General features: G+C 44.0%; 5 protein-coding genes across 8 annotated transcripts; 4 read left to right on the forward strand and 1 right to left on the reverse strand.

The window, feature by feature from the left end:
• The first annotated feature begins 91 nt into the window (after positions 1-91).
• Positions 92-2,508, forward strand: LOC9633973 (uncharacterized protein At4g17910). Of its 3 annotated transcripts, XM_024670842.1 has the most exons (14): positions 92-189; positions 248-311; positions 377-484; positions 539-688; positions 738-827; positions 873-946; positions 1,015-1,108; positions 1,160-1,286; positions 1,341-1,445; positions 1,492-1,642; positions 1,694-1,745; positions 1,796-1,840; positions 1,906-2,001; positions 2,061-2,508. In XM_024670842.1, the coding sequence occupies exons 1-14, from the start codon at positions 152-154 to the stop codon at positions 2,211-2,213; spliced, it is 1,347 nt and encodes a 448-aa protein (XP_024526610.1). In that variant the 5' UTR covers positions 92-151; the 3' UTR covers positions 2,214-2,508. The 3 variants fall into 3 exon arrangements, with proteins under 3 accessions (XP_024526610.1, XP_024526609.1, XP_024526611.1); XM_024670841.1 differs by having other exon boundaries at positions 1,160-1,445; XM_024670843.1 differs by having other exon boundaries at positions 171-189; positions 366-484; positions 1,160-1,445.
• Positions 2,509-7,694: 5,186 nt separating this feature from the next.
• Positions 7,695-9,873, forward strand: LOC9633975. The gene is made up of 5 exons (XM_024670386.1): positions 7,695-7,956; positions 8,005-8,373; positions 8,428-8,853; positions 8,909-9,073; positions 9,122-9,873. Exons 1-5 carry the CDS (start codon positions 7,695-7,697, stop codon positions 9,871-9,873), a joined length of 1,974 nt encoding a protein of 657 aa, XP_024526154.1.
• A 1,854-nt stretch (positions 9,874-11,727) lies between these two features.
• Positions 11,728-13,315, reverse strand: LOC9633976 (membrane metalloprotease ARASP, chloroplastic). Its single transcript, XM_024670829.1, has one exon. It carries the CDS (start codon positions 13,209-13,211, stop codon positions 11,874-11,876), a length of 1,338 nt encoding a protein of 445 aa, XP_024526597.1. The 5' UTR covers positions 13,212-13,315; the 3' UTR covers positions 11,728-11,873.
• Positions 13,316-13,418: 103 nt separating this feature from the next.
• On the forward strand, positions 13,419-16,333 carry LOC9635336 (pentatricopeptide repeat-containing protein At2g13600). 2 transcript variants are annotated; one of them, XM_024670827.1, is made up of 2 exons: positions 13,419-13,768; positions 13,817-16,333. In XM_024670827.1, the coding sequence occupies exons 1-2, from the start codon at positions 13,431-13,433 to the stop codon at positions 16,260-16,262; spliced, it is 2,784 nt and encodes a 927-aa protein (XP_024526595.1). In that variant the 5' UTR covers positions 13,419-13,430; the 3' UTR covers positions 16,263-16,333. The 2 variants fall into 2 exon arrangements, with proteins under 2 accessions (XP_024526595.1, XP_024526596.1); XM_024670828.1 differs by having other exon boundaries at positions 13,661-13,768; positions 13,857-16,333.
• Positions 16,334-18,451: 2,118 nt separating this feature from the next.
• LOC112344861 (receptor-like protein kinase BRI1-like 3) lies at positions 18,452-21,247 on the forward strand. Its single transcript, XM_024670387.1, has 3 exons — positions 18,452-18,633; positions 18,790-18,800; positions 19,074-21,247. The coding sequence occupies exons 1-3, from the start codon at positions 18,452-18,454 to the stop codon at positions 21,245-21,247; spliced, it is 2,367 nt and encodes a 788-aa protein (XP_024526155.1).
• The last annotated feature ends 482 nt before the right edge of the window (positions 21,248-21,729 follow it).

Here is a 21,729-nt window from a genome sequence, read left to right on the forward strand (position 1 = left end):
TTGTAATAGTTTTTTTCCTATAATTCACTGCTTGATTTCGATTTAAGCGAAGTCAATCTAAGTCAATAGAAGTCAACTTGGTCAACTCAAGCGTCTTAAAATTAGGTTATAATTCGGCGATGTGAGAGAGCGTGAATTCGTGGATTCGACGATGGGGCAGCTCAATCCAAACAAGCATTTGAAAGAAGAGTAAGCGCGCCTCGGTTTCCCTCGCCTTTGATCATTCCAAGCGTGATATCTTCCTCAGGTTTGTGAGCAACTTGCAAGGCTCTTCCAAGATCGAGATTGCGGCACTCTCGGCGCTCATACCGGTACCTACATCTTTGTTTCTTCTGTTTCCTTGTGAGATGAAGCTCTGGTGGAAGAATGATTGCAGGCCCTTGTTATTCTCCGGAGCTTTGCAATCTTGCCACAAAAGGGTTTTTGGACATGCCTCGCTTTGGATTTTACTTTCATTGTTCTTCCTACCGTCTTGAGCCTCACGGTAAGATCCGTGGTTGTAGTGATCGTTTTCTCACGAGATCTTCTTTCTTAACAGGTGCTTGCGGACAAAGTTTATGGAATCGCGCTTCTCGTTTCCATTCTCTTGGGAATGAGTAGTTTCCTGCCATTTCTGGAGCGAGAAAAACTAAAGTCCTCTTCTATTCCATTCAAAAGGCCGTTCTTGACATACTATAGATTTGTTATGGTACGTGTTTTGGCTCGTTTGACCGCAACTTATGCTCCTAAACTTGCAGATGCTGGTTACTTGCGTTACAATCCTGGCTGTGGACTTCACTGCTTTTCCTCGCAGATATGCCAAGACCGAGACTTATGGCACTGGCTTGGTGAGTCGACGGATCTTCGTTTGATGGATAGTGAAAGTTTCCCAGATGGATCTAGGCGTTGGATCGTTTGTTGCTGCGAATGCTATAGTCTCCAGACAAGCAAGAAGTCGAGAACTTCTGTACGTAACCTTTCTCGTTGTAGACGTCATGTAAAAACCTCCTTTTCTTTCTTTGTTTCCTGTTTCAGAAGGACTAGAACCGTGGACATTCTTAAAAGCGTGAGTCCATTGCTGGCTCTGGGTTTTGTGAGACTTATAGCGACGAAAGGAGCAGATTATCAGGTTTTTCTTTGTGACTCAATTGCAAATGGTGAAACTTATTGGTTTGTTCAGGTTCACGTAGGGGAATATGGCGTACACTGGAACTTTTTCTTCACTTTGGCGGCTGTTTCTCTTCTTACTTCAGTAATTCGCATGCCTGTTTCGTATTGTGGATATCTTGGACTTGGCATACTGTCAGGTTGGTCGCTAGTTTTGGTGGAATGTGTCGTTTGTTTTAACACTCTTATGTCAGTGCATCAGTTCACCCTTCTCTGCGGTTTAAAAGATTACATTCTTTCCCCGCACAGGAGTTCCGGACTTGTTGATTTGAACAAAGAAGGCATTTTCAGCATCTTTGGTAAAGAACTCGCTTTCTGGAACTCTTCTGATGCTGCTGATATCAGGATACTGGAGCTTGTACTTCCTGTCTGTCCATCTTGGACAACACATATTTTTCAATCCGGGAGGCTTCTTGAAATGGATCGCTTCGTCCTCAAATGAAAACAGCCACTGGCTAAGCATAGCGGAGCTTTGGCTTCTTGATGGGGCTCTGTGGTGAAGTCTATCTTTGCTAATACCTCGCTAGTAACTCTTGTTTTTGTGCAGGCTTTTGGTTGTGGTGCTTGACTCAATCGTAGAGAACGTTTCACGCCGCACGGTATACTCCATGGTTTGCTAATGCATCTCAAAATCCTTCTTTGTGGCCAGTGTAACATGGCGTACGTGATGTTTGTCCTCGCCCAAAACTTAGAGGTATCTTACCATTTCACCAATATATTTTTGCAGCATATAGGCTCTAACGCATACATTGTTGACAGGTTATGGCCATCTTTGCCTCGGCAGAAGCGTTTCTCTCATCAAAACTCGTCCTTGTAGAGGCCGTCGACGACAATATGTTATTGACATTCTTAGTGGTGAGCAGCAAGCAATACTTTCATACACCTCTCTCTCTCTCTCTCACTGTTCGTTACAGGCAAACGTACTCACTGGTCTGGTGAACCTGTCCATGGACACGATATTTGTTCTTCCAGGCCTTTCGGTTGTCATCGTGGTTGGCTACATGGCACTTCTTGTTGCCATAGTCGCTATGTTCAAAGTCTACAAAATTCGAGCGAAGTTTTGGTAGTACAAGCAAATTTCAGCTGAGGTCAAGGTGACAAACGATTATCCGGTGGAGCAACCAGCTTTCCTGCCGCATCACAGACTTTTGACACGCTCTGCAGCTTACATGTAACCAAGTAAAGACATCCAGGTTTCGGAAGAAGGCTCTCCAGGCGTGCTTCACAGCGCCATCCTGCTCTTCCGAGCAGATCAACCATTTGCGTGAAGAACATCAACCACGACATGGCCGCTCTGGTTTGTGATGCCATTGCGAGAGATCTGATATAGCAGTTAAATTAATGTTTTCTAGTTGGCAGCGATCGCTTGTACCATCCAATAGAGTAGAACAGTCGAACTCGTCCCCATAGCCTCCTCTGCTCTTGGGCCGCCTGTCTGGCAGGCGCCCAACTCGCATGAATTCCCTTTGCGGTTATCTGCAGGCCTCTGCGCCCAGCCACTCTCCACGCACTGGAAGAGCTCCAGAATAACTGTAGATCATAACGAATCTCATGGGGTTGATCCCCACGCACCCAGAAGCCACTGCCATAAAACTCTCCAAGAGAAACACGAGAGAACACGTTCACATTGAAGACGACAGTCCCATGGCCACTATGTTGCCACTAGCCGGCTGTGGGATGCTCTTACACAAGCTCATGGCCATGAGATTCTCTCTAGAGGACATTCCATGATCTAAGTCTAAAGAATCATGGTAAATGCCTTGAAACATGGGATTCCCCAGAGGGGATGGGGTGGACCTTCTCGGTCTACTTTCTTTGCCTCTTACACCTACTCCTCTCAATTGCATTACTTCCAGCATTTGCCATTCTGGAGATCTGCTGCCACCTTGAATTTGATCCCTTACAACATTGTTTTGGCTGGTTCTCCATGCCTCTGCGAGCACCCCAAGACCCACCTTGTAGAACTTAATAATGGACTTTAGATAGCATATACCATCCTAAAAAGCATATTGAACAAACTCTCACTCAAGCCAAGTGACATGGAATGTCAGCCCGGCAATGCTTCTTTGATCTCTTGCCTACACAGCTTGGTTTTTTTATTGCCAATGGTGAACTCACTACATGAAACAAATACACATACGTGACCCAACCTCATAACATACTGCAAATGCCAACACAAATCTCCCACTCATCCTGAAGTATTTAAGACATTGATAGAAACATTTGATGTTCATAAAAAGAACCAATATCCAAGAACAAATACAAACACACTCCAATCCAGACCACACTCAAAATGCCCACAAAGTGCATGAACACAAAATTTTGAAAGCTTATTCTAACCCTTACTCCCTGTTGCTTCCCACTCTTATTTTCCCAAATTTGACATTCTCAACCTTTACATGCACTGTAGCTCTACCACCTCACAAGCCCTTAGCTACCTTCTTTGATCAAAAGTTTGATCATTCACAAGTTTGTGTAGTATAGTTATATAGTCTTTGCCCCCAACTAGGATGCAAATTTAACTTGCATCCTCACAAATAAATGGATTCTCTTCTAGAATTTCTACTTACACACTTCTATTTTTCTCACAACAAGAGGATTCCTATCCAAAATCTTATGATCTAGTACTATCTTGTTGGCCACCACTTATCAACCACACCATATCTTTTTACTGCTCAAATACAATCCATCTCTATTACAGATCTCCCTCACTAGTGCCTCAAAGACTTACTTTCAGCACCACTAGAGCTATATCCTTTAATAGAATTCCCTTCTATAATCTAGACATTATATTTTCCTCCTAAATACAATATTTTGGAATCTTTATTATCATACAGCCTTAACTAGCAATTGTTTAGACTCTTTCATTGGGATTTCTTCCACTATATTCTATCTCTAAAGTACAAGTGTTTACTTTAGTAGACACAACTTGGTTCTTGTTCATAGTTCTCCCATTCAAGGATACCTTGTTGGCATCCTCTTTGTCATTCGATAATGCATGGCACCTCACTGTAATGCACCACATTAAAGAACACTTGCCCCCATTTAGCTAATTGCATCCTCACAAATAAGTAGATTCTCCTCTGGAATCTCTAACACCATATCTTAGTAGCCTCTACACAATCCCTCTTAAGAATCTCCATTGCAAAACTGTGTTATTACTTGTAAATGATCCCTTATTATCTCCACTATATTCTCATCTATACACCCTGGCTTCTAAATATTTACATTCTTAATAAGTTTTGAAGCTCTACCAATTTTCCTCATCTTTTCTCTCCCTTTTTTTTCTTTGGTCTTAAATGTTCTAATGATACTTGTTTAGATCTTTGTTATCTAGTTCTAAAGATCCTTCAAATGAACCTCTTGTTGTGACAGTTAACTTTATAATACTTTCTTTGACATATATAGCATGATTTATAGCTAGATGCTGCTGGTTGGTTAGACAATCTTGAGCTTAATAGTCACAATCACACTTAAAGCACTCGTTGTATTGTCCACCACCACAAGCATGTCAATTCAAGACTCAAGAGAACTATTTTGATGATATGATTAAGATTCCTAACAATGAATCTTCCAAGGAAAATAATGGAGCATTTAGGGAGTAGTTTGGAGGATGATATGCAGATTGACATGAAGAATCTTACATTACTATTGACATAAGAGTTGAAGAGTTAGCTCACAAAGGTAGATCATCAACTTACATCTTTTAGAAGAAAATTAACTAACCAAGGTTGTATTGTATGACCAAAATTGGTGCAGCTAACGTTTGATCTGAAGATTATTTTTGAGGCCCTTGTAAAATACTATTATAGTTAGTAATTTGTCACTAGTGAATGTCCAAGTTATATTAAAAGTCAACTCAAAGCATAAGAATGTTGAAAATAAAGAGATAAAAAAAATTTATAAAAGACATTATTTCATGAATAAGCCTATTGCAAATCCCTATAGATATGTAAGGAATTCTTCTTTATTAGAGTTCCACCAAACTCTAGTCAACCTTTGATCAGTGGTTAAAGTAAAGTGCCATAATTAGTCCATTTATTTACTTCTTTGGTTGTGAACACAATTTTAATTCTCATTAATAAGACCATCTCCCTTGAAAGCTAGAAGTTTAAACTTCTATGAGATGCTTGAATTTTTCTATTTTAAGTTAGGCATTCTCTAAAAGATTTGAATCTTTTAGGTGGGGAATTGTCAGAATATGAGGACCAAATATGTTGTTATAAGCTATGCAAGTCCTTGGCTTAATAGACACTAAAATACCTATTTAATATAGTCTTCCATCAACTTGACCACAACATTAGTTCCTCAATCATTGCATCAGGATAACCTTAAGGCATCTCCTCTTCTTTTGCATCAACATCAACTTATGTGATATTTCTAGTGCTCCAAAATTGCTACATATTGATCTTGGATGGTAGCCACCTTACTCTCCTTCACTTCTTGAACTTACCAAATCACTTTGTGGTGGGGATCGCAAAGATTCTCAACCCAACTATAGGAATCCACCAACACTCTTAGATTTTGCATGAGAGGATTTATTTTATCATCTAATAGTGCAACTAAAAGGAACCTCAGGCATGTTGAAAGTGCTATATTGACCTTGAACTCCTCCAAAGAATAACAAGGATCCTCTATGTCTGTGTAAGAAAAAAAATCCCCCTCAATACAAAGACATTAAGTCACTTTAAAAAGGTTGGTCACTACCACTTCACTACCCAAACCCTTGCCATGCTCCTCTTTCAGAATCTCTTGTTCAATGAAAACTCGTTCCTTCCTTTTTCTTGATCTTGTTTGCCCTCATCACTCTTAAACTTTATGTATAATCACACCACCCTCTTGAACATCTTTTCCCTTGGCATTGGCTAGAGATGCTACCAATAGTGTCTTTCCTTGTGGCACTCTCCTTTTCTTTAACAATGTCAGTCCAACTTTGCTTCTTGGGCTTTATAGAAGATTCACTCTATCCTAAATCACCAGCCATCTTTTTATAAGAAAATGCCATAACAATATGAGGTTAGAGATCAACAAAGAAAACTTACACTCCAATTCTCTTTGGGGTTTTCAATTTTTCCTAATATATGCATCAATTAAAAAGAATATTCTACTACCGAATCATCACACAATCCCTTTAATACCAAGGAACAAACTCATCACTCAAGCCATAATAGTCACTCCAAGGTACTTGGAAACACATTTGTTGTTCAAAGAAAAAAACCCATACCCACAGAATAGACATAAGCCCACTCTAATCCAAACCACACTCAAAATGCTCACAATGTGCCACTCCAGGAAATACCAGAACCCTAAGGGCCCAACCTAGATATTACTCCCATTACTTCCCACTTATTCTCTAACTCTAAGAAGATCTAGGAATCCCTTGCATGTGTTATAGCTCCACCACCTCTAATTTATATCACTGCCCTATCTACCTCTTTGATCACGAGTTTGTGTATGTACTAAAGAAAGGGAAATGCCATTTAATCCATATGGCAGATGGTAGTATCAAGAGATTTAAGGAATCTTTGGGATTGCAATAGGAGAATCATGAGTGAGGCAATTGGGGAGTTTGGATAAGTTCAGAAAGATTACTAATGAAACAAAGAAGTTTGAAACAATAATCCAAAATTCTAGGAGATGGCATAAACATTGCGAAAATCTTATCTATGAAGGATAAAAGGGTGAGAATGGAGTGATAAAAGCTAGCTGGAACTCACCTTTATGACAATCACAACCCTTTAGTCATAGGAATAAGTTTATATCTTCTTTAGAAAGAAAAAAGTGTTATTTGAGAAGAATACTTTTGTAGCTTGTGAACAGCTGCAATCTAGTGGTGTTCATAACCTTGAAAGAAGTTATAATGGTGTGTTTAGAGAGAATTCTAACCTTGTCCCATTTTGGTAATGTTGTAAAGAGGGAAGCTTGGAGTTGTTTGTGATTGGTTGTAAAAACACAATGATGTTCAGTGTTTAGAAGTTATGAGAGAGTTCTCTAAGTTAGGGTAGCCAGAAGCAAGTCCTAGTGCAAGGAAGAGCTCGTCACTTTCTTGGGGGAACTGAGTTAGAGAATCTTGGTGTGTATTGAAAACAGCTGCAAACCAGTCCAAGCACGTTTGGGAATAGAGCAGTACGAGAGAGGGTTAGAAGCCACATCCGAGAAGTTAAAAGTAGGAAAGATTCACTGAAAAATTTGTGCATGGCCTTTCTTTGGTGTTATGAGTTGGTGGGCAGAAATTTGACTGCAGGAAAGCCCCTAATTGGCAAGTTGGATGAGCTCAAGAGCAGCAAAAGTGAGAGGAAGGAGAATAGCCTAAGTTGGACATGTGAATCAATTTTGTTGCACCAACTTGCTAGGTTGTACATGCTGTATAGACATAGCAATCTCTACTAATCTCAAAGCATGCTTCGAAAAGACACTTGCTAAATTGAAGATGCTATGCCGCCACCTTTTTGCGAACGAAGTATCAGAAAAGTATTTACAAATATCACATAAAAAATGCTAAACGAAATAGGGCTAACTAAAAAATAATAGGGCTGATGGAAGTAAGAATGGTGGGCGCCGCTATGGTGAGCGTGGAGACAACGATTTTGATCATCGGACTACTTGTCTTGGGTATGGCGCTGTGGTGGGGTCTTTTGTGGAGGCACGGCCGCAAATCCCGTGCGATTATGCCCCTAAACACGGGCACAGACAAGGGAGCCGTCATCTTGCTTGTGCGCGAGGAAGACGAGAGGATCGGAGGTGTTGCCGAGGTTGAGCACGAGGTGGATGTAAACAGCTTCTTTGGTCAGGCTTCTACTATCGAACAAGGTAATGTGATTCTGAATTTGATTCAGTAACCATTCAATTGTTTTGCAGATGCCACGAGATTCAAGCCTGGCCATGAGATTCAGCCCGCTGGCAAGAATGGTGGTGACGTACTCGGAGCTGAGTTTATCGCTGGTTTAGAAGAAACCCTTGCTCGTCGGAGGCAATGGATTGATCGGTGCGCTCGCTCCCTCAACATCCATTTCAAGCTTCTTGAGGAAGGAGACTCTGGCAACACAAATAGTGCTCTGGAAAAGTGCGGGGAGCAGGATGAGTCGGATCATGAAGAAGAAGAAACGCTCGTGACAAGTTCACACAGAGACTCATTGGCAGATCTGGACGTTGCTGAGGTTAGCTTGAAGGCAACAGCTGTGGAGGAAGTTGAGAAGTCAAGTGAAGAATGCATCATCTTTATCGAAGGTATGATCACTCTCTGCAGGGATATGTTAGAACTCACATGTCATTCGTTTACAGGTGACCAGATTGAGGGGGATCAACTTGTCAGGACTCCCAGGAATCTTGATAGTGACGATAGGATGGTGGTTCTTTCAGATGCAAAGGAGAGGAAATCTCAGCCTCTGGAAGTCGAGATGGTGGAGAGTGACCAAGTTCCTCGCAGCCAAATCCTCGGCCTTCCACGCCGCCAAAAGAGAGACCATCTTGACTGGGAATCTGCTATGGAAGTGTCTCGACTCCGCAAGAGAGTGAAGTACCACGCTTATCACATCGACTACTACGACGCGCAGCTCAAGGAAAACTCGATCCAGGCTTGGAGGTCAGACTTTTCTTGGCTTGTTCACGAGCCTGCGATCATGGACGAGGATAAGATGAGAAGGAGAAGGGAGTCTCATATTGACTTCTTCAACGGCTACACCGCTGAGCTCGAGAATTATTACAAAGGTACGACAATCTAAAGTTTTCCATGATAGAAAGCTTAGCTACGATTGTTCTGCAGGTGCGATTAATAGGGAATCCAAGATGGTGCTTGATTTCGAGCATGTTCCTGCGTCATTATGGGAGTGGATCGAGCCGGACAAGCAAGATTGGAGAGATGGAGATCTCAAAGGAATGAGACATGGCTGTAACAGCTTTTCTGGTCACGCCTCTACTATCCAAGAAGGTAACTTGATTCTGAATTTGATTCAGTAACTATTCAATTGTTTTGCAGATGCCACGAGATTCAAGCCTGGGCATGAGATTCAGCCCGCTAGCAAGAATGGTGGTGACGTACTCGGAGCTGAGTTTATCGCTGGTTTAGAAGAAACACTCGCTCGTAGGAGGCAATGGATGGATTGGTGTGCTCGCTCCCTCGACATCCATTTCAAGCCTCTCGAGAAAGAAGATTCGGCTGGCAACACGGGGAATGCTCTGGAAAACTGGGAGGAGCAGGATGAAAAGCCCGTGACAAGTGGTGACTCAGAAATGATCAAAGAAGTGGCAGATCTGGAGGTTACTGAATCGAGCTTGAAGGGAACAGCTGTGGAGGAAGCAGCTTCTTCCAGAATCAACGAGCTGGACGTTGTCATAGCTGTGCGTGATCAAGCTCCAGCTTCCGCTGTGGAAGAAGTAGCGAACCATGATCAAGTGCCAGTTCCTTCCCAACACAACGAACAGGAGAATCTCGACGTTGTCATAGCTGTGCAGGAAGAAGTGCCAATGTTTTTAAGTGGGGAGGAGGATCGTGATGGAGTTGAAAAGGCGAGTGGAGCCTTTCCTCCGGCTGCCGAGCAAGTGGATCTTCTTGGCCGTCTTGCAACATGGTTTGGTGGTAGAAGAAGAAAAGTGGACAGAGCAACTTCCGGGTTTCCATCTCGGGAGGATGGACCAGTACACCTCTTTTACGATCATAAGGACGACAGTTACAAACAACTTGGGGAATTTTACGGCACAAGGAAGGTGTGTGTGGAGATCGTTCGGTGAGCGTTGCCATGACGGAGAAGAGAGCGCAGCTCAAGGTTCTCAAAAGTTTCCACCACGAAAAAATTTCATCGGACGAGGAGCCGAGATTCTCACTGAGGAGCTCGCGGGGAGGTCCAACGACGATTAGCAAACTTAACTACTATATCATGACAAACATCATCTACGAGAGCGTTCGTCACGCAACAGCCACGGATGGTTTCTGCAGCAAGGTGATCTTCAGCAGCTTCGTCACTGACTGTGGAGTTGCAATATATATATTAAGAAACTACTTATTAATATATATATTAACTTTACTTTAAGAAACTACTTATTAATATATTATTATGGCCAGAGGTTGAGTGTGTGCCAGACCATAAGAACCATCCCCAGTGCAAGATCCCGACGACATGATGGCCGGTTCTATCTTGTCGGGCAGCCTCGAGCGCGATCAAACAGGTAGCCTCCATCCAGCGCCAGCAGCGGCAAGATATTCAACTGCTAGATTCATGTTGAGCAGCGGGAACAGCCCCGCAACATTTGACCTCGCAACCTCAGCTCCCACCGCAACTCCGTGGTAAAGTCGATGACATCTCTATTAACTTTTGTTCTTGTGAAATTGCTCGACTCAATTGTAGAGAAATGTGTCACGTAGCACGAACTAATGCATCCCAAAATCGTTCCTTGTGGCCATGAGCAGCAAGGCATTCATACACTTCTCTCACTGTTTACGTACCCACTGGTCTGGTCAAGCTGCCCATGGACACGATATTTGTTCTTCCAGGTTTATCGTGTTGGCTACATGGCACTTCTCATTGCCATAATCGCTATGTTCAAAGCCTACAAAATTCGTGCAAAGTTTGATAGAAAATTTCAGTGACAAACGATTAACCAGCTTTCCTGCCACATAGCCATTACAAGACTGGCATTAGTCTGGCACAGACTGAGAGGCCATATAGTAGCAGGAGTCCACTCCATTCATGTTCATAAATGTTACTGGTTTGGTTGACATGGTTTATACCACTGATCAATATATAAGGCATCAATGAAAAGAGATATAAAATAGCTTTTATATATACTTTGAAGTTTCTAAAAAATAGTTTTAATATTAATTTTAAATTTCCCTTGTTCCATTTTATGTATTAATTAATTCACTTATATTCTACCATTATTCATTTAGATTAATCTTGTATTTATAATATGCAAACATGTTTATAATTATAAACTTTCAATTTGATTAATACATAATACTAAACAAGGAATAACATTATTATTAAGAAAGAAATCTTATTGCATATCAACCATTAGATGATAGAATAAAAAAGAATATACTAGAAAGGGTTTAAGAAAGTTTATAAATTATAAACATGTTTATAAATTATAAAGACAAGATTAATCTAAATGAATAACAACCGTTAGATGTTAGATGTAGAATATCCTAGAATTTCCAGGCATATTTACTAGCATTCAGTCCCCTACACGTTTACTTAAGCAAACCAAAACATAATCTTGTGTTTATAAATTACAAACATGCTTATAATTATAAATTTTATTTGATCAATTGGATTAATAAGTAAGAATAACACTTATTATTTAGCAAACCAAACATTGTTATATGCAATGCATAGCAATTAACAATTAGCAATTAGCCATAGAAGAGATGAGATTAGTAGAAATCTTTTAAATTTAAAAATATCATTTAAACTGCTGAATTAAAAAACCACATATTTAACTAATAAAAAATAAATTATGTACTAAAAATAAATAATTTATTTATTTAATATATTAATTTTTATTATTATTTTAGACTGAACATCTAAAACATATTATATAAATTTGTTTATGATACCTTTATGTTAATTCTTACATACCTGCATATTTGTTTAAAAAATTTGAAATATAAAGTGAAATTCACATATCAAAGTAACATTTACGAAGACGAGTGAACTCAGTTGACTAGTGTAGACTACAGCGACTGCACTAGCCTCATATATATATATATAAACTTTGTTGGAAAGTGGAACTCACAAGCCTTGGACGAGACCAAGGTTGAGCGTGTCACGGACCATAAGAACAATCCCCAGTGCGAGTATGAGCAAGATCCCCGACGACATGATCCCCTGTTCTATCTTGTCGGGCAGCTTCTTCCCACCCCTCAGCGCCTCTAGCGCGATCAAAGCCAGATAGCCTCCGTCCAGCGCCGGGAGTGGCAAGATATTCACCACTGCCAGATTCAAGTTGAGCAGCGCTGCGAACTGGAACAGCCCTGCAACGTCCGACCTCGCAACCTCGGCCCCCACCGCAACAATGGCCACCGGGCCCGAGACTTTGTCCGCTGTTTGAGCGAAGTTCACCACCACCTGCGCCAATCCCTCCACGACTTTGCTGCCCAGCTTCCAAAACTCGCGGCTAGCTTGCACGGTGGCGTCCGCCAGATCTCTGGCCTTCACCCGGAAGGTCTGGATGTTTGGCGAGAGCTGGACGCCGATCCTTCCATACCCATCCTTGCTCCTGTCCGGGAAGATGTCCACGGTCACTGCCTCTCCTCTGCGCTGGAGCAGCATCTGGATCTTCTTTCCCGGCCGCTGCTTGATCACGTCCACGATCTGCATTACCGAGCGCTCGTCACTGCGGACTTCCTGGCCGTCGAGCGCGAGGATCACGTCGGCTGGCCGGACCCCGGCTCTAGCTGCGGCCGAGCTCGCGTAAACCTCCGGGACGACGACCCCCGGCAGGATCTTTTGCTGGAGGAGCCCCACCGTGAGCGTCTGGGTGAAGAGGAGCGTGTAGGCGAAGACGATGTTTGCGAAAACGCCCGCGGACATGACGAGAACTCTGTCCAGGATGGGCCTGTTCTTGAGCAAGTCGGGATCCTCGGGCGAGAACTCGCTGTCTGGATTGTCGTCCGGGAAGCCCACGTAGCCGCCCAGCGGAATCGCCCGGATCGAGTACTCCACCTCTTTTCTCTGGAAGGTGGCCAGCTTCGGCCCAAATCCAATAGAGAACTTGCTAACATGGATGTTTTGGAGCCTGGCCGCGAGGAAATGCCCGGCCTCGTGAACGAGGATGATCACTGTGAGAACTCCCACCGCCTGGAGGACCGATTCCGGGCCTTCTAGTCCTGTTCCCCCTAGCGCCGAGAAGGCTGGAGGAATTGCCAAGAGCTTCTTCCCGATTCTCCCATGCCGGGACGAAGAGGAATTGATAATTAGCTGCCGCCGCTGCGAATCCCTGCGATCTTCTGTGGGATTGAGCCTCGCGACTAGAATCCTGGTGATCGTCCGGGTCTTTCTCGTGAGAATCGTTCTGGATTGCTGCCTGTGCGGGTGAAGGAAACTGCCTGTTCCATCTAGCAGCGCCATCGCCAGCTCCAGCGCTCCGAGAACCGAGCAGCGCTTACCTAGAAATGCGCGAGTGGATCCATCCTCTTTCTCTCGCAGTGAAGAACCCTAGAACGATGCTGGCACAAGGGGGAATATGCGCGTGGAAGAACCACAGCCTCAGAAGAGGGATATTATTCACGCGAAAATTCGAAAAAATGCGGGAATTTGTAGGTTAGGGTTTTAGTCCGCAAGAGAGCGATGGCGCTGGAGGTCCCCTCCATCGCCGTCGCCTCCAGTAGCAGGAGCTCTCAATCCTTCGACAAGGCAGCGTTCGCGGCACAGATCCGGCAATGCGCTGCATCGCGATCGCTCCCCGACGCACGGCGCCTGCATTCCGCGATCGCCGAGGCCGGCGGCGACGATCGCGAGACCTTCCTGGGGAATCTCATCGTCCAGATGTATGGCAAGTGTGGGAGCTTGGAGGACGCGGCAATGGCGTTTGAGCGGCTGGAGAGGAGGAATGTGTTCTCGTGGAGTATTTTCATCCAAGCGCACGTCCACAATGGCGAGAACGATCGAGCTCTTCAGATCTTGAGGTACATGGATTTGAGTGGCGTCAAGCCCGACACTGTGACTTTCATCAGCGTTCTTAGTGCTTGTACCAATGCTCGTTCCTTGTCGCAGGGCAAGGGAGCGCACGAGAGAATGCGAGCTACGGGGCTGTGCTGCGGGGAATTCGTGGGTAATTCTCTCCTCAACATGTATGGGAAGTGTGGGGGTGTGGAGGAGGCCAGAGAGTTTTTCGAGAGCATGACGCACAGGAACGTTATCTCGTGGTCGACCATGGTTGCAGCATATGCCCAGAGAGGAGATCACGACCAAGCGCTGGTTTTGTTCCAGAAGATGGAGGAAGAAGGCGTAGAGCCAAACGAGGTAACTTTTCTCAGCGTTTTGGATGCGTGTGCTAACGCAGAGGCTGTAGAGCAAGGCGAGATGATCCACCGGCTGGCGGCAAGGAAGAAGCTGGACGTCGGCCTCATCGTTGGAACTGCGCTGGTGGGGATGTACGGGAAGTGTAGCCGGCTGATCGAAGCGAGACAGGTGTTTGACGGTATCGTGGAGAAAGACGTGGTGACTTGGAGCACCATGATCTCGGCCTATGCCCAACTTGGTCATGTCCGAGAAGCGATCCAACTCTTCGGGTATATGAACTTGGACGGTGTAAGGCCCAACGAGATCATCCTCATGAGCATTCTCGGGGCGTGCTCTAGCGCCGGTGCTCTAGCTGAAGGCAAGATGACACATGAACTCGTTGTCATCTGTGGATTTGGAGCAGACGTCTCCACTGGGAACACACTTATTAAGATGTACGGTAAGTGTGGAGACTTGGCATCTGCGAAGGCCGTGTTTGGAGGGATGGAGAGAAGGGACTTGATCTCCTGGTCGGCAATGCTGGCGGTCATTGCCGAGCACGGGCACTGCAAAGACGCTTTTGTTCACTTTCGGAGGATGGATCTAGAGGGTGTGAAGCCGGACTACGTGACTTTCGTCAGCTTGCTGGACGCCTGCTCTCTCTTGGGTGCCTTGGTCGAGGGGAACGTAATCCACACACGGATAAGAGCCGAAGGTTTTCAGTCGGTGATGTATATCGAGAATTCCCTCATCGACATGTATGGGAAGTGCGGGAGTTTACAGGCTGCCAGAGGGATCTTCGACCGTATGAGTCACAGAAACGTGATTACCTGGACTACGATGATCACGGCGTGCGTCCAGCACGAGCAAGGGAAAGAAGCTCTTGAGTTATTTGAGGAGATGGAGAAGGCGGGTGTGGCTCCGAATGCAGTGACTTTGGTAGCCGCTTTAGATGCGTGCTGCATCTCTGGGGCTTTGGACGCGGGAAGGGAAATCCATGCAAGGATATCTGCGAGTGGGATCGAAACAGACAGGATATTGACATCGCTCGTCGACATGTACGGGAAGTGTGGGAGTTTAGAGGATGCGAGGACGGTTTTTGAGAAGATCAAGGGACGAAGGTGTGTTCCTGCCTGGAACGCGATTATCCGGGCTCATGCAGAGAACGGCCATGGTCAAGTCCTTCAACACTATCGCCGCATGAACCTGGAAGGACTAACGCCAGATGACATCACTTTCACGACAGTTCTTACTTCCTGGTCAGACTTCGGCAATCTCAACGAAGTGAAAGAAGTCCATCATCAACTTCGAGCCGGTGGCTACGAGTCCGATCTCATACTCGCGACAGCGCTCGTCCACATTTACGGGAAACTCAAGAGTCTCGAAGATGCCAGGTTTTTGTTCGACCGAACGGCAAACAAAGACGTGGTTATCTGGAACGCAATGCTGGGTGCCTACGCGAGCCAGGGCCTCGGGAAGGACGCGCTGGAGCTCTACTCAGAGATGGATCTAGCACCAAACGACACCACCTTTATAAGCGTCCTGGAGGCGTGCGCCAGCACTGGCTCCATCCACAAGGGCCGCGCAGTCTACTCACGTATCACAGAAGCTGGATTCGACTCCAACGTCCAAGTCGCTACCTCACTGGTGTACATGTTTGGGAAGTGTGGGAAGCCAGAAGAAGCGAGGCTTGTCTTCGACAAGATGCGCGAGAAGACGGTGGTTTCATGGACGGCCATGGTCGCAGCCTACGCGCAGCAGGGCCACGGAGCGCAGGCACTGGAGCTGTTTCAAGAGATGGATCTGGAAGGAGTCCAGCCCGATCAAGTGGCCTTCTTGAGCATCATCCATTCGTGCAGCCACTCGGGCCTGGTGGAGGAGGGGCGGATTTACTTCCTCAAGATGGTGGAGGACCAAAGCTTTACGCCAGGGGTGGAGCACTTTGTGGGGATGCTCGACTTGCTTGGGAGATCTGGGAAGCTCAACGAGGCTGAGGAGCTGATGGAGTTCATGCCAGTGGAGCCGGGTGTTGTCGGCTGGAACACGCTGCTGTCGGCCTGTAAGACGCACAACGACACAGAACGAGCTGGTCGGGTTGCTGGTGGCATGCTTGTGCTCGGGCCGGGCCATGCGGGACCGTATGTATCATTCTCCAACATCCTTTCTGGTAAAGGTTAGTTTAAAGGAAATGGAAAAGTGGTGTAATTGCAAATTTCAAGAAATTTCAAGAGGAGAAACGCTACAAGAGCCAAGTTTCAGATTGATCCTCTGCAAAGACAAAGTGAAACATCCATTATTATTGTTGGATCTAGCATAGTGAAGGACAAGTTCGTCGCATGCTTCTGCCGTACCACCTCTGTCGTTAGCCGAAGGCACGGCACGGGGTCTGCGCAGTCGTTGGTCTTCGGTCTTGGGTCAGTTTAGACATTGGGCCATCAATTTCGAAATATTTTGACCTTGCATCTTGGTTATCTACGGTGCTAGCAATCTAGAACGTATGCATGAGACATAAATAGCCGTAAGAAAAGAAAAGGAATCATGGCTTGTTACATTTGTTCTTATGCTTGCTATCATGAATTTGTGCAGGAATCAGCCATGTTCAGAGCAACGATTTTATCATACTCTTAAAATGCAACAGGACCAAGCACTCTCTGATTGGAATGTATCAAACAGCCACAACTTTTGCCAATGGTTCCTCACAACAGTGTAATTTCCCTACCTCAATGGCACAGTTTCTCCTGCTCTGAGAAACCATGCTGCAGAAGTGCAAGCAGTCTACCTTCAGCGGAATCTGAGGCATCTCAGGCTCTCTCAGGTTCTCTCACAACAACTTCCAAGGCATCTTTGATTCATTTCTCACCTGCACTGGACTTGTCAACAATTTTTACTGGAAGAGTTTCACCTCAGGATGTGTATTTCAAACACCTCACCTGGAAAACAATCTTTCAGGAGGTAAGCATATTTGTTAAATGAATATGGTTTGTTAAACCCTTAACTCAAGATTCTTGCTGCTCTATCCAAGTGCACAAAACTGCAGCATTTGGATTTCAGCCAACGAGCTACAGGACAGTCAGATCACACAATTGGGACCATTGCAGATTCCTTGATCTCAATAGCACTGGGATATCTGGAGCAGTGCCTGAACATCTGAATGCCTTCTGGCCAGAGCTAAGGATACAACTCTCCGGTAACAAGCTCTTAGGTGGCGTTCCTTCAAACTGGAGTTTTTCGACCAGCATCAAAAGGATTGACATCTCACTAATGGTCCCATTCCTACAAATTGGAGCAAGAGCCTCAGATGGCTGGACCTCTCTCACAATAACTTTGAAGGAACAATCCCAGATTTCTGCTCCAAGGGATCTGCTGCAGAACTTGAGTACGTATGTGAAATAACTTGTCTGGCGAGATACCATCCATAGGCACGTGCCCTAAACTCCAGTCTTTGCAACTGTGCTACAACACCTTGCATGGCCACCTTCCTTTGGATCTTAATAACTGCTTGGCCCTTCGAGAGCTCAAAACCGACCAGAACAACCTGGAAGGCGAGATATTCCGAAACTTCCCCAGATTTACGATATCCACGCAAATCCCTGCCAACTTATCATCCTCCAGATTATCGTCAACGTCACGCATTCCATAGGCAGTATGCAGCTGCTGGTCCTATCAATGGCATTCAACAACTTGCGCTGCATGGCCAACCTTGCAAACCTCCACATCCCCAATCTCTCAAACAACTATCTTACAGGTACATTGCATAATTTAACCAGATTCACCGATATGTTGTTGGTGGATCTTTCACACAATCGCTTGCATGTCTTATTCCTTCAAGCATTGCAGAGCTTCAACTGAGTAGCTTTAGTGTGGTGGACAACAACTTGAGTGGGAAAATTCCCACAGCCAATGTCTTCAACACAAATTTTAAGCTAGTTTGAGGGAAATCCAGGGTTGCATAGATGCCTAAATTGTTTTTTGTTGGTGTGCAATCTAATCCAAATGACCTTCAGAAGGATGCCAATGCAAGCAATAATAGTGATTGTTTCCTACTTTTAGCTTTTATTTGGCTGCTATGGTGGCATTTTGTACGACTCTTTGTGCCTTATTGGGACATCACTCATAAATTTCTTGGCTACATGCCCACCTTTTGCAAACTGGAAATGTGGTGACATTTGCTCAACTTCAATCCTAATAATTTAATTAAATTTTTAGATATCACATTGTGCATAACTCTTATATCAATTATCACTCAAATTTGGTGTCCATGGATAAAACATATAAGGTGTATTAATGGATTAATGCTAAGAAAAACTTAAAGAAAATAACTCACTTCCTTTTCCTTATGGCATTGCCAGTAAATTAGGGATCACAATATGATGCTCCAAGCATTTTCTAACACTGGAAGCTGGAAGATACTAAAAGGATCTTCCACGCAATGCCCTAGTGAGACTGGTGATGGTGGACATATGCAATGCAGCCACCCACGTGCAGTACGGCAGATTCTAGGGGAGATGCCTGAGTGGAATATTGTGTCATGGACAGCTATGATTCACAGGTATGTAATGTCCACCTGTGTTAGAATGATTCCATCTTGTGGAACACTATGATCCAATTGTGTGCATGGCCAATGGGAGACTGTACTAGAGCTCTCCCATTTGAGTCTGTACAAATGGGAGACAGACTGATGCATTGTACACGTGGTGGCATGTAGCGAGTGGATCTGTGATACTATGTCATACTCTGGATTGACTTTGAATGGGCCCTTTGAGTCATTTCTTTTTTGTTTTCTTCACTAGACTCGTTGTTGACACGGCAATTGTTATATTTGACAGCAGAAATTTCTTGTGAATACTTTGAATATGCAGTAAAGATTGACTTCCTTCTGCTTTTTCTTTTTGACTCACATATGGTGTAAGTGTTGTTTATAAGTCCGTGAAATATTGGAAAACACTGAAGTCATGTTTGCCTTGATTTGTTTTCTCTGTTTTCTTACAGTTGTAGCGAATACAAAAGACACTGACACATTGTGGCGCTTCCAAAATGCTGTTGTTGATCATTCAAAAACTCTGAAGTCTTGGAATGGGAACCAAAGCACTCCTTGCAAGTGGGATGGTGTAACTTGTTCTGAGAAAGGTCGGGTGATTGAGCTTAGCCTCCAATCCTTAGAACTATCCAGTTCTCTTCTTGCGACCACAATCCAGGAGTTGGGATGTCTTCAGGAAATGCATTTATATCAGAGTCTTTTCACAGATACATTGGAAGGGATATCTTTGCAATCTTACTCTTTAAGAGTGCTCAATATCTCCAGAAATCAGCTCACTGGAAGTTTTCCAACTGAGCTCCTTGGCAATTGTCCACACTTGACTCGGCTTGATCTCTCGCATAACCAGCTCAATGGCACAATTTCATCAGAGCTGAATTGCAAGAGTTTTGAGTATCTGGATCTTTCAAGCAATCAATTCACAGGAAGAATACCATCACAATTGATCAAAACTTGCACCAATTTGCAAAATATTTCACTTTCTGATAACAAGTTCTCTGGCACATTTTCCCTTTATGATTCCAACAAAGTTCATACGCTCAACCTGGCAGGAAATAGATTCTCCACATTTCAAATCCACTCAGATGAGGCATGCAAGAATCTAATTGAGCTGGATATTTCCTCCAACAACATCTCTGGAAAACTTTTCCATGGACAAGCTAAGTGTTCTTCACTCAGACTGCTTAAATTCTTTTCCAACTCATTCTCAGGGACATTCATAGAACTTCTAGGCAGTCCAAGCTTAAGCAAGAACTTCTTACCATCTCTTGAGCTTCTGGATGCAAGCTATAATCGTATTTCTGGTGAAGTTTTGGGAATCCATGACAGACTTCTCTTTCTGAATCTCAGCTCCAATAATCTCAATAACACTCAAAACAATGTGTGCTCTTTATCATCTCCTTCCAGACTCAAAAGCCTACTATTGCCAAACAATAAGCTTGTTGGTGGAATTCTTTACTCTGTACTGAGTTGCACTAGTCTGGAGATGCTGGATTTGAGTTTCAATACATTGAGTGGAAACATACCAGTGACACTCTGCAACAAGCTTCCACGCCTCCGCCACCTTCTTGCATGGGTGAACAAACTTCAAGACACCATTCCATCCAGTCTTGCAATGTGCTCCAACTTGACCACAATAATCTTAAGTTACAACATGCTCGAAGGAGTCATTCCTCCAGAGCTCTCACGGCTTCAGAATTTGAATTGGCTATCTCTCAGCAGCAACAGGCTTATCGGAAGCATTCCCTTGTCTTTCGAGGAGCTGAATCAAATCCAAACTCTGCAACTTAGCAATAACTCTTTACAAGGTGATATACCTTTGGGCTTGTCCAAGAACAAGAATCTGCTTATGGTGGACTTGAGTAACAACTATTTCTCTGGAAGAGTTCCTGCTCGTATTGGCCGAAACGTAACGAGAGAGCTAGTGTTTGGGAAGAATTTTGTTACTGATACCGATTTGGGGAACTGCAAATTGTTGGAGGTTCGACAATCTCATTGCAAGATGGATAATATGTTGGAGATGCAAGGAATTCTTTTAGAAGATTTGAAGAAGCGTTTAAACACTCTGGTTCATCCAGAGTGCTCCTGGACGATATTGCTATATGGTAGTCATTTCAAGATGGAGGTTTCAAGCGCCATGGTGCTGGATTTGTCACACAACAATCTAAGCGGCCAGATCCTGGCAAGCATTGGTGACATGCGCAGTCTACTCAAGATGGATCTTTCTCATAACTTCCTATCAGGCCCAATTCCAGAGTCCATGGGAAATCTTGATAACATCCAGACCTTGGATATTTCTGAGAACTCATTGAGCGGAACGATTCCAGGCTCTCTTACTTTGCTGAACACTCTCTTCAGCCTGAATGTTTCCTACAACAATCTATCAGGCTTGATTCCTCAGGGAGGCCAGCTTACAACTTTTCAAAGCAGCAGCTATGAAGGCAATCCAGGATTGTATGGCTCTCCTCTTACTTACAATCACACGTCTTCAAGGAATTCCACCACAGCAGAGGAGAAGACCCAAGAGGTTGATGGAAGGGACGAGGAACTTCTAGCTGGAGCTTTGCTATTTGTCATATCTTTTGTAGTAGCTACAATCATAGTGACATTCAAACTAAAATTTAAATAATGCATGAAAGCTCTATTTCGTTAAAGTGGGAATTGTCATTATCCCACTTGTAAAATAAGGTTTCCAAACCTTTATATAGTATATAAATATAACAAAATTCAATTGCATTGAGGCACATGCCATTTTATTTTAAACAAGGAAATGTCTACTCAATCACTTCTCCTCCCCTTGCCACTGCTTCACCTCTCTCTTCTCCTTGTCATCGTCGTCCAATTTCTTTCCATCCTTTTAATATTGGCTCAGTTGCTCCGAGTCTAGGTGGAGCCCAAGTCCCCATTCAATCTTTACTTTCCCCTTATTAATAAAACAACTTCGTAGACTTCCAATAACATGTTGTAACACTTCTAGTATAATGCAAATCCTCTCAAAGAATTGTCTTTTAATATTAATACAATGGCATGGAACCCCATGCCATAATAAGTTACATTTTTAAATAAATACATGCCATCTCAGACTGTTATTTTTTGCCTCCAACGCCTATA

The sequence above is a fragment of the Selaginella moellendorffii genome, unplaced genomic scaffold, assembly GCF_000143415.4.
Source record: "Selaginella moellendorffii unplaced genomic scaffold, v1.0 SELMOscaffold_6, whole genome shotgun sequence".
In the NCBI taxonomy this organism is placed as follows: Eukaryota; Viridiplantae; Streptophyta; class Lycopodiopsida; order Selaginellales; family Selaginellaceae; genus Selaginella; species Selaginella moellendorffii.